The sequence below is a fragment of the Phodopus roborovskii genome, unplaced genomic scaffold (assembly GCF_943737965.1).
Source record: "Phodopus roborovskii unplaced genomic scaffold, PHOROB, whole genome shotgun sequence".
NCBI classification, from domain to species: domain Eukaryota; kingdom Metazoa; phylum Chordata; class Mammalia; order Rodentia; family Cricetidae; genus Phodopus; species Phodopus roborovskii.
In genome coordinates, this window is record NW_026126693.1 from 2,060,085 (window position 1) to 2,074,365 (window position 14,281).

The window sequence follows — 14,281 nt, forward strand, 5'->3', positions numbered from 1 at the left end:
CTGAGAGCCAGAGGGCTGTCAGGGAAGGAGCTCTCAGGTTCTACTGGGAGCTTTTCTGAGTCAGCTTTGGATTAATGGTGTTCCAAACGTGCTTTTGTATGGCATCTCAATCCTGGCAGGTCAGCCTGTTTTCTCTCCTTATATAAGGGAGGTAAGAATTTTTCTAAAATTACAAACATTTTCTCTAAAACCATCCAATATTTATTTTGATAACCCAATAGTAACTCAGTAGCTTTGCTGCCAGAATGCATCAATTAACTGTCCTTTAAAATACTTTTCAGGTTTTCTTTTGTGTTTCTCTCAGGATAATTGCAAGTTTGGGGAATAATGATGTAAGAGTCTTGGAGACACCAGTTTTTATGCATTGTAGTGCTGATATATTGGTGTAAAATGTCTAACAAAGGTTGTAAATGAGTATCTGGCCACTCACTATGCCCTTTGCTTTATCTTTATCCCCTTTCTCTTGCTATCCAATCAGGAAGGGAGTAGAGTGACCTGAAAGTAAGATGGCAGAATCCTGCAGGGAACGATAATTGGGCAGAGGGTCCTGCTGCCCCTGAAACCTAAGGAGTCCTGTAGCTATGGGGCTGCCAGCTGTGCCTAATGTTTGAGACTCAGGAAGGCAGAAGCTGTCTCCCTTGGCACATGCTTCTATGTTTCTCCCTGGCAGAATGATGAGCACTTCTCTTTTCCACTAAGCTGCTTGCAGCCCAGCCATGAAGTAAAAGCAATATTTGATGGCTACCTCACCATCACACTTAACATGAATAGGAGTAACTGTCTGCTGTCCCTCAAAATATGAGTAGATATTTTGTAAACATGACCATTCAATAACACTTATAATTAAGGGCTTATAAGAATTTGTTAGAATATCCCATAATTCTGCAGTATTTTAATAGATAGAAAGAGAGAGTAGGACTTATGTGTTTCCATTCTGTGTTCCTTCAGTGTGAACTAAGTGTTGTGATAAGTCAGAGTAGATACAGTAGCTAGTACTGTGGGCATAAGCTCTGCTGATTGCCCACCAAATTCTTGAACATAAGGTTTTCAATTATAATGAAAGTGCCTTGCCTGGGATATCTGGCCCGTTTCTCTTCATACTTATTCCTTCTTTCTTTCTCTCTCTCTTTTCATAGTCTCTATAACAGTTTGATGACTGGGCTGTGTATTCTAGAATTTCAGAGGGAAAAACTACTATTTGATAACTCAACTATGCAATGCATGCCTTATAATCTTGCAATCCCTTTAATGCTTTGAAATATCTGAGTAGTTATCTGCCTTTTTATTTTCATGTGTATTTTCTGATATTCTGTGGTCTCTTTGTCCTAGGATCTACCTTGGGTATTTCAAAATACAGATGCCATAGCGACACAGGGTGACACTAAAAGTTAATGCCATCACAAGATTCTAATAGTGATAAAAATGATAGAATCATGATCCCCTAATCCTTGCAGTGAAGTTGTAGCTGTGTCTGCATTGGTCAAATGGCTGTGCCTGCCTGCACAGTCTCATTCTGGCCCAGATAAATTTTACATGAGGACAGTATAAAAGCATCAATCTAAATTTATATTGTTTCTATAAAAAGTCACCCATCTTACTATAAACTCAGTATATAATCTTGAAATATTAATTAAGGAGACAAAACAGATTTTCTATGAATTTTATAAAAGGCCATATAAGGAGAATATGTAAATTAAATATTGAGGGATTAAAGTCAAAAGTTCAAAAGTAAATGAATTGGAAACAAAGTGGGCTGTTTATTGTCTAGTCTCATCAAACATCTTGAGGTCATGGTGTGCTGCCCTGTTTCATTGATGACTGTGCTGTATTCATTTAGCATGAACTTAGCCATACTTTTCCTGACCATCTTCACAGTGGATCTTAGTCTCCAGTTCATAGATCCCTGGGCTCTCCTTTTACTGTGGTTAGTCATTCTATATAGTCTTTCACCCAGGTTCTGTGTTGTGAATACAAGGGAAGCAAAGAGAAGTTTTTGAGGACCTTCACTTTTAGAACTGTTTGGTGGGAAAAGGAGAGGAGCTTAGTATAAAAGAACTCATAGGAGTACACAGAGAGAAGATTTAGTAAGTGAAGTGCCTCACCCATAGCTTGTGTCTGTAACACCAGTGTTGGAGGAATAGAGACAGGCATGTGCTTGGATCTGTAGCTAGTCCTTAGCCAAATCAAGTAACTCCACCTTTAGTGAGATCCCTGTGTCAACAATCAGTGAGTACACCTAGCATTGACTTCTAGCCTCTATGCACATGTACACATGTGCCCCAGCACCTATTAAACATGCTTGCATGCACACATTTCTCACTCACATAAACATACAACCCAAGATTTAGAATATAGATTAATTGCAACCAGACAAATGATAATTCATATGGATTAATTCATAAATGAATAAGTGAATAAATGAATGAATGAATGAATTAACAGATTCACTTGCCCTAGTTTTTCCTAGTGCAAAATGCTTTGTTATCAGTAATGAAAGATAGGTTGGTACTGTCAGTAACTACATATGATTATTTGCTATTAAGATAGAAATGAACTTAAAATTATTACTCTGTAATACTGTTTCTTTTTTTTACTATATGTTAGGGACTTTGAACTCAAGTTACAGAGAATGCTAAAGATTTGTATGAACGTATGTGTGGTTGGGTACTGAAACCAGGGTCTCATTCACAATAAGAAAGAAGCTTCATCTAGTAGCTGTTAGAAGCAGAAGCAGACACCCACAGCTAAACACTGAGCCAAACTCCTGGAATCGAGTAGCAGACAGGAAGGAGTGTAGAGCAAAGGGGTCAAAACCAGGCTGGAGAAATACACAAAAACAGCTGACCTGAACAAGGCAGAGCTCATGGACTCCAATCTGACAGCTGGGAAACTAATCCAGCTTCCCTAAATGTGGTTAGTTGGGAGAGTTCGGAAGTCTATGGGGTCTCTGGTAGTGGATCAGTATTTATCCCTAGTATACAAATGGACTTTGGGAGCTCATCCCACATAGCGGTATACTCCCTCAGCCTAGAAACATGGCAGAGGGCCTGAGCTATGCTCCAAATGATATGACAAACTTTGAAGACTCTCCATGGAAGGCCTCACCCTCCCTGGGGAACAGAAAGGGGATGGGATGGGGGGCAACAGGGGAGGACAGAGGGGTGCAGGAACTGGGTTTGACATGTAACACAAGCTTGTTTCAAATTTAAATAAAAAATTATATTTTAAAAAATGAAGCACTCACTACTGAACTGTGTCCTAGCCCAAGCCTTAGCTTTTAAGCAGTATTTCTCACCTTAGTCCTCTGTTAACTAGTGTTTATAATAAGAATATAACTGTGTGTGATAAATATGTAATGGATGACTAGATGTGTTTGTCTGAAGAATTTATTTCAACAGATAGTGTTTCTGGGTAGGGTGGCATATGCCTGTATTCCCAGCTACTCAGAAGGCAGAGGCAGTAGGATTGTTTGAGTCCAGGAGTAATGGACTATGTTGTAATATGATTGGATGAACTGAACAATACCATATTTTTAGATATGGTTTTAGATACTGTATCATTAAAACTAAGTGTAGTAAAACTCAACCAGGACTGGTTATGTAAAAATTGATTGAAGGCATTTGGCCAAAGGAATCTCAGCAACATTTTTATTGGAACACACATAAATCTGGTGTGATGTTCACACTTGGCAATGAATAACTTGTAAACTGAAGGAGTGTCTTTAGGAATATAAGAATTTGTTAACTAAAGGTCAGTTCCAAAGTAAATTGCCCTAGCTGTCACGATTTATTTTCTCTAGTCTGAAGTTGAGAAACACAAGGAAGAAAAAGAATCTGGAGAAAACATGCTGACGTTTCTCAGATTGTCTCACACCGACCCATCTGAATAGCACATATTGGTAATTAATTGATGATCATCTCCAGCCTCATTTCGTGACGCACTACATAGTAGATACTGTAGAACTTGTCAGCACATCAAAATGGATCACAGAAGATTCCTGAGCTGAACCATTATCCTGATACATTTTTCTTTATGGCAGAGATGTTTTAAAGGTATTTTACGGAACTGAAAAAGAGCAAAAAGATGAGAGGAAATGTGCAGTAGACTTTTATTCACCACAAATGTCACTCTTGTTTCTTTCTGAGGTGAAAGGGGCAATGCTCTTTCATCTAAAGGTAGAAGTTTTAAAATTCAATTGGCATTCCCAGTTGCCATGGTTACCAAATGACAAGCAGCCATCATATGCTTTCATTGTGCACCAGCAAACTAACCATTTGGAAGAAAACTCATTCTCTGCCGACAAACACTTTGAGTTTCAATGTTGGATGCCTTCATTCCCTTCTGATTGTGAGGTGCCATTCATAGTATTTAACTGGCTAGTTATCAATAAGTTATTTTCTTTTAAGAAGCTAGGCAGTGGAACATAAAGCATAAACTTAATGCATACAATTTCTTCCTAATTTCTATTTATTTTTCCCTTTGAGGAGTGGTCTAGAAGTAATAATATTGAAATACATAAGCCACAATTTAAATAATAAAACTTACTTTAGTGTTTTCTAGACACTAAATAGGAAAATTATGACCAACCGAATATAAAAAGCAATATAGGAAAGTGTTTCAATTTCAACTCTGCGATGAAGAGCATTAAAGGGAGATCCTTTTATCCATCTACCATCCTTCTCCTGATGCTAGGGGATGACTTGTTATTAGGGCCAAGTCTTGCTTCCCTGTCAACTCTTTATTTGCAATTGTTTGAGTGGGGAAAGCAATATAATTATTTCAGCTCAAAAATTAAGTAACTAACCAATTCAGGAAATTCAGCATAATTGTTTTTCCAGCCAAGATATTAGCTATCTTTATCTGCAAATTGCATGGTGTTTCACCTTGTTTCAGAGCTCACTTTACATGGGTTGGCTTTATTGTTAGAATTGTGTCACTCCCCAAACAAGCATCCCTAGATCTCTAGCTGCTATCTCTTTTCAAGTCTCTACCTCACTATTAAGACACTAACTAGTATCCTTTCTACATGGAAGTATAAACCTACAATAATGCTTTTTACCCTTATTGTTCAAGATATCATGCCTAAATGTAAAGTTAAGTGACCCACTAATGAGGCTTTGTAAGCATTTTCATACTTTTCAAATGAATCAGCAAACAGCACGGAACTTCTTACAATCCAGTCCATGAGATCCTTTTGTTCTATGGTGCCATTCAAAAGGAAACAATGGCCAAGATATCATAGACCACGTTTCAGTGCATGGTTAAAGAAAATGGATTTATTTCTTCAGTTTCTTCATGATCAGATAATTTTGTAAAGTCAACTTGTATTGTTAGTCAAGAAAAGCTCTTACTTGCAAGTACCATGAATAAAGGTAGTTGGTTTATAATTTAACTCCAATAGACTCTGAAACTAAGACTCCAACAACAACATTTGGAAACTTCTAGTACATCCAGCTGTGTTACTCCTGCTACTGAGTGGAATGAGGACACTTTTTCCATGACATTCATGTTTTATAATGCCTTGCATTTCTATTGTTTATTTGCATGCATGGTAAGAACATGATTGTCAAATAAATGATGCTTCTTCCATTTAGGGCCATATACAGAAAATATTAAAACAGAAATGGATGTAGATGGCCCCAACTCTAATGTTAAAATGCCAACTCTTCTTTTAAAATTGTGGGTTTATACGTGAATTCTTGCTTTTTTTTTTTAATCATTTAAATCATACCTATTTCTGTAGGTAGGTGTGTGTGTGTGTGTGTGTGTGTGTGTGTGTGTGTGTGTGTATGCCATGTTGCACAACTGAGGGTAAGAAGACAATTTGTAGAAATCAATTGTCTCCTTCATCTGTGTAGGTCCTGGAAGTTGAACCTAGGCTGTCAGGCTTGATGGAAAGCACATTACCCACTGAATCACTTCCCTTGCCCAAATGTGAAATGTGTGAATACTATGGATCATGTATGCCAGTCTGCTGAAACTAACTTTGAAAGTTCAGAAAAAACTATGCTGAGCATTAATGTGTTCAATCAGATGACCTACACAAAAGAAAGTAATAAACTAAGCAAGATTAGATAGATGATAGATAGATAGACAGACAGACAGATAGATAGATGATAGATAGATAGATGATAGATAGATAGATGATAGATATTTTTAAAAGTTTAGTGCTCTTTTAAAAAATAAAACCAAACAAACAAACACAAGCTACAACAAAAAAGCTTTTAGTAGCTTTTCTGTTTCCTCCCTAGGTCTATAGTCTCTCTGAGGAATCTGAAGCCTACCGCAATATTTTCTAATACTTAGACATTTCAGCAGATGACAATTAAAATATTCATAGGTGCTAATGACTGGGTTTATGGCCAACTATAGAACTTTCACCTCTCTATAAAATGCTACATATAACTTAAATTTCAATTAATTTTCTGTTTTCTGTCTCTTTATTAAAATATTAGTTCTATGAGAGCAGTGATATTCTGTGGTCTTCTGTATTATATCACAACATTGCTCAGAAAATTTTAAGTGCTCAATATTACAGCATGAATTCATAGGAACATAAACAATCTACAATTCCAACTCCACTCAACACATCAATGCTAACGATATAGTTCTTCTCCAGTGCTTACTATGTGTCAAACACTATCATAACTACCTTATAGGAATTACTTAGGTTGCTCCACACATTAGCTTGCAAAGATGCTGCTTATATTAGTCTTGTTGCATGTGCAAAAGTGCTAGATATAATATGCTAAACTTCAAAAGACAAGTAATACTGATATGATATAGCAGGACTGTCAGGTTAGTCCCACAGCTTACACTCTTCATCTACAATAACATACAACTTACAGTATTTCTTTTTTTGTCCTACAAAAAGAGTCATTCAAATGGTATATATTAAAGGGAAAGCAAAACATATTCATCTAACTGTAAAAATTGTTTCTTTCTTCTATTATTATTGTTTGTAAGTGAGATCTCATTGACTAGACCTGGCTGCTGCCCTGGGACTTCCGGTATAGATGAGGCTGACCTCAGATTCACAGACATCCATCTGCCTCTGTCTACTGAGTACTGAGATTAAAGTCTTCCAGCATTGCTACCCTGATAATTCTTAAATTATATCCTTTTGCATGTCCATTGAAGGCAGGTTCCTGTAAACAAAATAAAAAAATTAACTAACTAACAAAAACTACAGTCCAGTATACCCTGAACGTCACCTGGGGAGGGTGTGTGTGAGCATCCTCTCATGCAGCAGCTTTCTGTATTTCCCATTCTCCACATTTTCAACCACCTCTCTTGGACAGAGACTGTGTAAATAGGAAGTTAATAAGAATAGTGACATCCAAAAGAGGTAGGGGTAGATTGCAGGGAGAAGGCCATTGCCTAATCCAGGCTGATAGTGCCTAGAGTAGAGAGCAGGGAGATAGGAAAGGTAACACCGAGAAGTTATAGGACATAGTCCACCAACAAGTTGCAGGTATGATGAAAGAGGGAAGGAGGACTAGAAAGTGCCTGTTGGGGAAAGTTTCTAGAAAGAATGAGGATGAGAATCTGAGCAGAGCAAGATGGAGAAGTTTGCTTTTACCATCAGATGTTCCTTAAATGGTGTCAAATTTCCCTCCTGTGCAGGTTGAATAGACAATTCACAACATGTAAAATCTCACAACAATGTGGCTTCCATGCTACCCTTGACAGAAAGGAAGCTTCTGGAGATTAGCTCTGCCAACATGAGGGTGGAACCCACAAAAATATTCATTAGATCGGGGAGGAAGAGTTATTGCACATGGAGGATGCAATGTGAATCCTCAGGCTGCTGGCAGCTGTGGGAGTGCTGACAAAGTCCAGATTGGAGCAGGTTCAAAGGCTCCGGGAGTGATTTCTTCAGCAGAGAAATTGAATGAAAACTAAATAAATAGAGTTTTACATTTTGAGAAGGGATTTATCTAAGAAAGGGAGAACTTGTCAATTGATTCATCTATGTAAACTTTGAAATAAAAACACTACATCTAGAGAAATCAAAAATTATTTGAGAAAAGAAAAAGTAGTGAAGGTTTAGATGGGAACCGATTTACATAATATCAAATGTGTCATCAGGCAGTCATCCAAATGCAAGTATTCCTATGCAAAGTAAGGGAGAGAGAGAATAGCCTTAGAATGTGGTCTTTGTGAGTAAGGCCAATACCATGAAATGCTCATTTTCATTATCTGCAAACAAAGAAATAGCCACTGAGGCAAAAAACCAATAGGCATCCTAAATCATTTAGAGATTTAGAAACAAAGCAAAATAGAAGCACATTTGACCCTGAGTAAAGGAAAGGTGTGTGTGTGTGTGTGTGTGTGTGTGTGTGTGTGTGTGTGTGTGTGTGTGTAGTATAGCATATGTGGTGTTCATGGGTACATGTGTGTGGGGTTTGGAGTGTAATAAGTAACCACTACAATAAAGGAAACCTTAGCCTATGGACAGACTTAGGATCTTTCTACAAGTGGAAAATGAAGGTAAGCTAAATGATGGAAGAGATCCTAGTTTCTTCTCATATCTTAGTGGCTAGAAGGCAAGTGAAGCAGATTTGTGGAAGGTGTAGGAGGAAAGTGGAATCAAGGAACCAGATGGAGTTCACTTAAGAAAAAGATTTCAGTGGAACCAGTATTTATCCCTACTGCATGAATGGGCTTTAGGAGTCCATTCCCTATGGAGGGAAGCTCAGCCTAGATACACTGGAAAGGACCTAGGTCTTGCCCTAAATGATGTGACAGACTTTGATGATCCCCCACTTACCATGGGGGGGGCCTCACTTACCATGGGGAGTGAATGGGAGTAGGATAGGGGGTCAGATGAGAGAATGAATGAAAGAAAGGGTGGGAGAGAGGACTGGGATTGGTATGGAAAATAAGATTGTGTAACATGAGATTTCCTCTGGCCCAGCTGGTCCCACCGCCCTTCTCTGCCCCAAAGAAGCAGAAAGATGCTATATAGTAATAAAGCATGTTGGTCTTTGGCTATGTTTTCTTATTGACTAGCTCTGTCTTAATTATTAACCCATAATTACTAATATATGTATTTCTACATGGTCATATCTTACCAGGAACACCAGACACATGCATGCTTTCCCCCCGAGATCACACAGAGACATCTCCCAAAATCCCCACCCCTCTTAATCCCACCTATCTTGCTTCCATATTGGCCAACAGCGCTTTATTCATTAACCAATAACATAAACATATATACAGAATGACATCTATCAAGATTGTTTTTAATTTAAATAAAAATTAATTTTAAAAAGAGTCAAGGGGGCATAGGACCAATGTCCCAGGTAAAGTGCAGTGTTAAGATTGTAGAGCATCCTTAGAGACAGTGAGGCTGGGCAGTGCCCAGTGATTGCCAGCATGCAATAACAGGTGGTCCAGATACATCACAGATGGGAAAACATCCAGTGAAACAAGAAGGGCAGCCACAAAGCATTTCACTAGAATATGTCACTCTGAGTCTGGCCTGAGGTATGCACTCCTGAGCTTCCATTGTGCTGGGAATGTATTACCATACAGCAGGCATGAATTAATCAAAGCATGGAGATAAATTAGCTAGGAAAATTGTGTGTTTGTTAGGCAATTTTGTTTAATGATTAGAGTGTGCTCTAAATAAACAGAACAACAAATTGATTGCCAAAAACTCTTTTAATGCCTTTTTAATTCATAAGGGTTAAGCACATAAAAGTCAGGATATTAAAAGTTAAAGTTCTCATAGAAACATTAATTTGACAACAAATTATGCATATTAGGTGTGGGAGGTTTATATTTTATAGCACAAAAACTACAGGAAATACTGCACAAAGTAGCTTAATTAAATTTCATAAAATTACAAATTCAGGGACAAGTCATTAAAGCGTGTTAGAAAAAATGTTTTGCAATTCTCAAAAAAGGGTTGTAAAACTTAATTATAGGAAAAATGCATTTCAACATTTAAATAATAAGAATTATTTTTACCTCATCAATTTCCATAGCATAGGTATTATATGTTATTGACCTTAGTTTATTGTACTTACTTGAAGTTCAGATTTGATCCTAATAGATCAAAAACACAAGTAACTGGCTATTTTCATGACAAAGCTAATAAAGATTTAAAATTCAAAGAATCAAAATAAAATGAATTTAAGGTGTTTTTTCTATAATGTAAAGAGCATATAGAAAATATTTAAATATAAAAATGCCTGCCAGTGTACCGCTTTGTTTCTGCATTTTTCTCTATAACAATTTATCGATTTATATGTGTGCATTATGTAAAAGTAGATAATAAAGAAAGAGAAAGGAGCATTGCTGGGAAAGGGGCATTGCTGACCTTACTATCTCTTTATGATCTGCACAGCAAGCCTGGAATACTGTGTGTTCTCCAGAGAGCATCTGGTGGTCTCATCCACTTGACCCTCTGTAACATGGTACCCTCTGTCAGGGATATAGTGAGCAAGAACACTGTCCACTGTGGTAACACTGGGGAAAGTGTTACCTCCCACCACAGTCAGAAGCAGATCAGTAATAAAAGAAGAAATGTGGGCCAAATAGGGAAATGTTGAAATGAATATTCTTCAATTAACTTATCTGTCATAATTCAAACATCACATTGCTAATGCAACTTTATTTACCATCACTTCCCTTTATTATTAAAGTTGAAGTACTCCTACCTACTATGTGACCCTTTAGATTTAATATGTAAATATGTATTATTTTGGTGCAAGATAGTGAATACCATCTGAAGCATCTCCCCAAAGGAGGCCAGTCGGAAGAACACAATAATATGATGTTTGCTTAAACTTGTATTTTCCATTTAAGACAGCAGCTTATAGAACAACACAAGTCCATTCATGGGAGGGAAGCATGTAAATTCCTGAGCATGTAGACTCCTGGCCCACTCTTCAACCCACCTCTTCAAAAAGAACACAATGGGCTGCAGTCTTCACTGAACAAAATCTATTCAACCACATTCCATGGCAATGAACTCCATATAGGCTTAACGGAAAAAATGCTTTGTCCATTTACTTTAATCTTTCCCCCTTCTTTTGCTGTTGCCAAACAAGCAGAAGGACACGTGCAAACTGTCAAACCCCCAGCATGAACAAACAAATGTTATTGAATATTCAAAAGTATGGTGGTATTTCTAAAGTTCAGCAACACGAGGCTTAGATTGTTTCTTTTGTTTTAATTCTTCTTACCCAGGCACCACAAGGCCACATAAGGAGGGGGAGGTCCCTGGAGTGGACTACATTTTCATAACCGTTGAGGATTTTATGGAATTGGAGAAAAGTGGTGCTCTCCTCGAAAGTGGGACCTATGAAGGTAAGTACAGTATCTCAGTATAATATGGTGCCTATTGTGTTGCGTGACTGAAGAGCTTTGGACAACATATAAGAAATATACTGCTGATTTGTGCTAGAGAGCTTTAGTCAAATAATTTCAGAATCACATTGAGATATCTGGATTAATCCTACTACCAATTAAAGAAAAATATGTGTCTACCTACTAGCCGCTTAACTCTGTGATTGCTTCTTGAAGCTCAGCTACTATCATCCAGAGAAAATGTGTTTTGGTTGTATCCAAAAGAGGTCAGGGTTGAGTTCCACTCAGTCAGGCTTATTTTGATTTCTCATGTGGCTGTACTTCACAGGTCTTCCATGACCTTCCATGCGAAACCATGAGATGGGAAAAGATGATCTGCAGGTGAATCCCAAATTCTACAGCAGACACAAGTTCCCTTTTGTGCTTGAATCAAAAAAGAACAAAGACTGAAACCCAAACACAAGTCTAGAAGGATGTCTCACTACAAAGAACCCTAAAACATGAGCCAGAATATGCCTCAGTTCTAAACCCGACTCTTTACCTCCCCCTCCGTAAAGAAGTATATTGGTGAAACTTAATATTTTTATTTATAAAAAAAGATAATGATGGTTTTGAGAAATGCCAGTAAATAGTATGTTGATATGGTCATATTTGCACTTGCAGGTTTACATGCATCTGGTTTATGTTTGATGAAGCTTTATGTTGGGCACAGTACAATAATATTTTAAACTAACCTAAAAGCAGAAATACATTTCCTTTTTCTTTGTTACATGTTTAAATTGCATTATTATTCAGTATGAAGATGGAACTAGTTTTACTGTGCTTCAGCTAATATGTATTGCTCAATAATAATAGCAGAACTCATAAGATACATGAATGCTTAGCCCATCCTATACCCAAGTTCCACCAATCACCGATAAAGAAGCCAGGTTGCCATGTAACTAGTGGCCGACTACTTCCTCCTTTACTTTCTTTGAAATAAGTTTCAGAGAGCCTTCATCCAATAATTGCTGGAAGCAGATGCACATATCCACAGGCAAGCACAAGACCATGAGCTCTGCGTTGAAGAGTGGAAGTAGAGATTGTAGGAACAGGGAGAAGTGTGGGAAAGGGTGGTGATGTTAAGATCATGACAGAGAACCCACAGAGACAACTGAATTGGGCTCTGACAACTAAGGAGCCTGCATGGTTCTGACAGAGGACCTCTGCAAGTTGTGTAGCTTGGTGCATTTGTGGCCCTCCTAGAAGTGAGATCAGGATATGTCCCTGGTGATTGAGTTAGCTTTGGGGAACCTGTTCCCCAAGCTGGGTTGCCTGGTTCAGCTTTGATGCAGGGGTAGGAGCTTGGTCCTATTTGATATGCCATGCTTTGTTCACACTTTTAGGAGGCCTGCCCCTTTCTGAAGGGAAACTGAGGAGAAATAGATGCTGGGGTGGGGTCAGAGGGAATAGGGGAAGGGGAGGGAGGGGAAACTACAGTGGGGATATAAAATAAGTGAAAATATTTAATTAATAAATAAAACAGAGGAAATATCTCTAGGTGTTGTGAGGTTGTTTGAGGCATTTGAAATCTCTTCCATTACTTAGTGTCTTAAGATAATGTAACTAACTACCCGGATAGAAACCTAGATAACATTCTCAAACCTTGGGGGTATTTTTGGTTTTTTATATAATTCCAGTTAAGGAGAAAATAAAATTCACCTTCAGTTGCATTCCTTCGCTACTCTCAAACCTGGAGAGCCTCTACTCAGGGAAGACAGGGGAATGCCCTTGCAGCCACTGGCACTCTCCAAGTATTCAGGGAAATCCCTGCATTATTTTGCTAGACACAAAAGACCCCAGAGTGTTTCTATTTTAAACTCTTGCAATAGCAGTCTTTCCCATGGATTCAATATTTCTTTACTAAAGGCACCATGTCTCTAGATCATTATCACCTCCTTTGCTACCTCTGGGCTGTTGTTTCCCTTCCACCTTGCTGTGCTTTCTCCTGTCTTCTCAGTTCTGCAGATCCCTTGATCAGAGTGGAAAAGCCATCTTCAGTATCCTCTGACTACACCCAAGAAAATGTAGATTTGTTCTCAGCATTAAAGACATGGACTTTCTCTTAACTATGTGGGTACCTTAACAATGAAAGGTGCTTCCAAAATGCATCCTACTTATTCACAGCCTGCCCACTCACAAGCTGGAAGAAAAATGGGTTCTCCCATTAGCTTGTGCAATATGCTGCAGCCCTTGTCCCAAAAATGGGCTGCCTTCCTTTTTATTAGCAAAGATCAAAGAGGTACTCTACATAATGCCTGCTTTAGCTACCTATCACCAGGAAAACTATTTGTGTCATTTCTGTTCTTCTTTTCTCATGCCACTTGATCTTATAATAGGAAATACCCACCCGTAAAACAGATACAGTCATTAGGCAATTTTCATATTTCATTGTTAATTCTACTTTAATCCTGGTGAATAGATAGGACCAAAAGAGAATCTGTCCATTATTCTGTTATTCAGACATAAAAAGGTCTCTCCTAATTTATAGTTCTGCCTCTGGAAAACTTGATCAGGCTATGCTCCAAAGAGCAGCTCTGTTACTGGATGAAGCTGGAAACGAAGATCTCAGTGTGCTGTGGTCATCAGCTATGCCCCATGCCCCAGAAGAAGTATGATTGATTCTAAAAGCTTGCCTTCTATGCCTGCCTTAGTGGTTAATTTCAGTTAACCACAGAGAGCTGCTGAATGGCCCCATAGGAGAATGGCCTGGGAACGTGAGTGATGATAGCTATGAACAAGGCTTGGATAGCATGCTTCTTACTTTTTATGGTCACTTGGGTTCATGATTAATTTGATTTATTGTACCAATAAATGGTTAACAATATAGTACTGATTAATGAAAGAAAGCCAAGCTATGAGATTTGTCATGTCATGAAGAATGCTAGGAAATCTCTAATAAAGAATGAAGTTTTCCTAT

At 38.1% G+C, this 14,281-nt stretch overlaps 1 protein-coding gene across 1 annotated transcript in view; it reads left to right on the plus strand.

Annotated features, from left to right (window-relative positions):
- Positions 1-14,281, plus strand: part of Magi2 (membrane associated guanylate kinase, WW and PDZ domain containing 2) — a 1,383,694-nt gene that overhangs the window by 807,005 nt on the left and 562,408 nt on the right. The window contains exon 3 of the mRNA XM_051174837.1: positions 11,203-11,322. Within this exon, the coding sequence (XP_051030794.1) occupies positions 11,203-11,322 (120 nt within the window). The remainder of the gene's footprint in view (positions 1-11,202; positions 11,323-14,281) is intronic.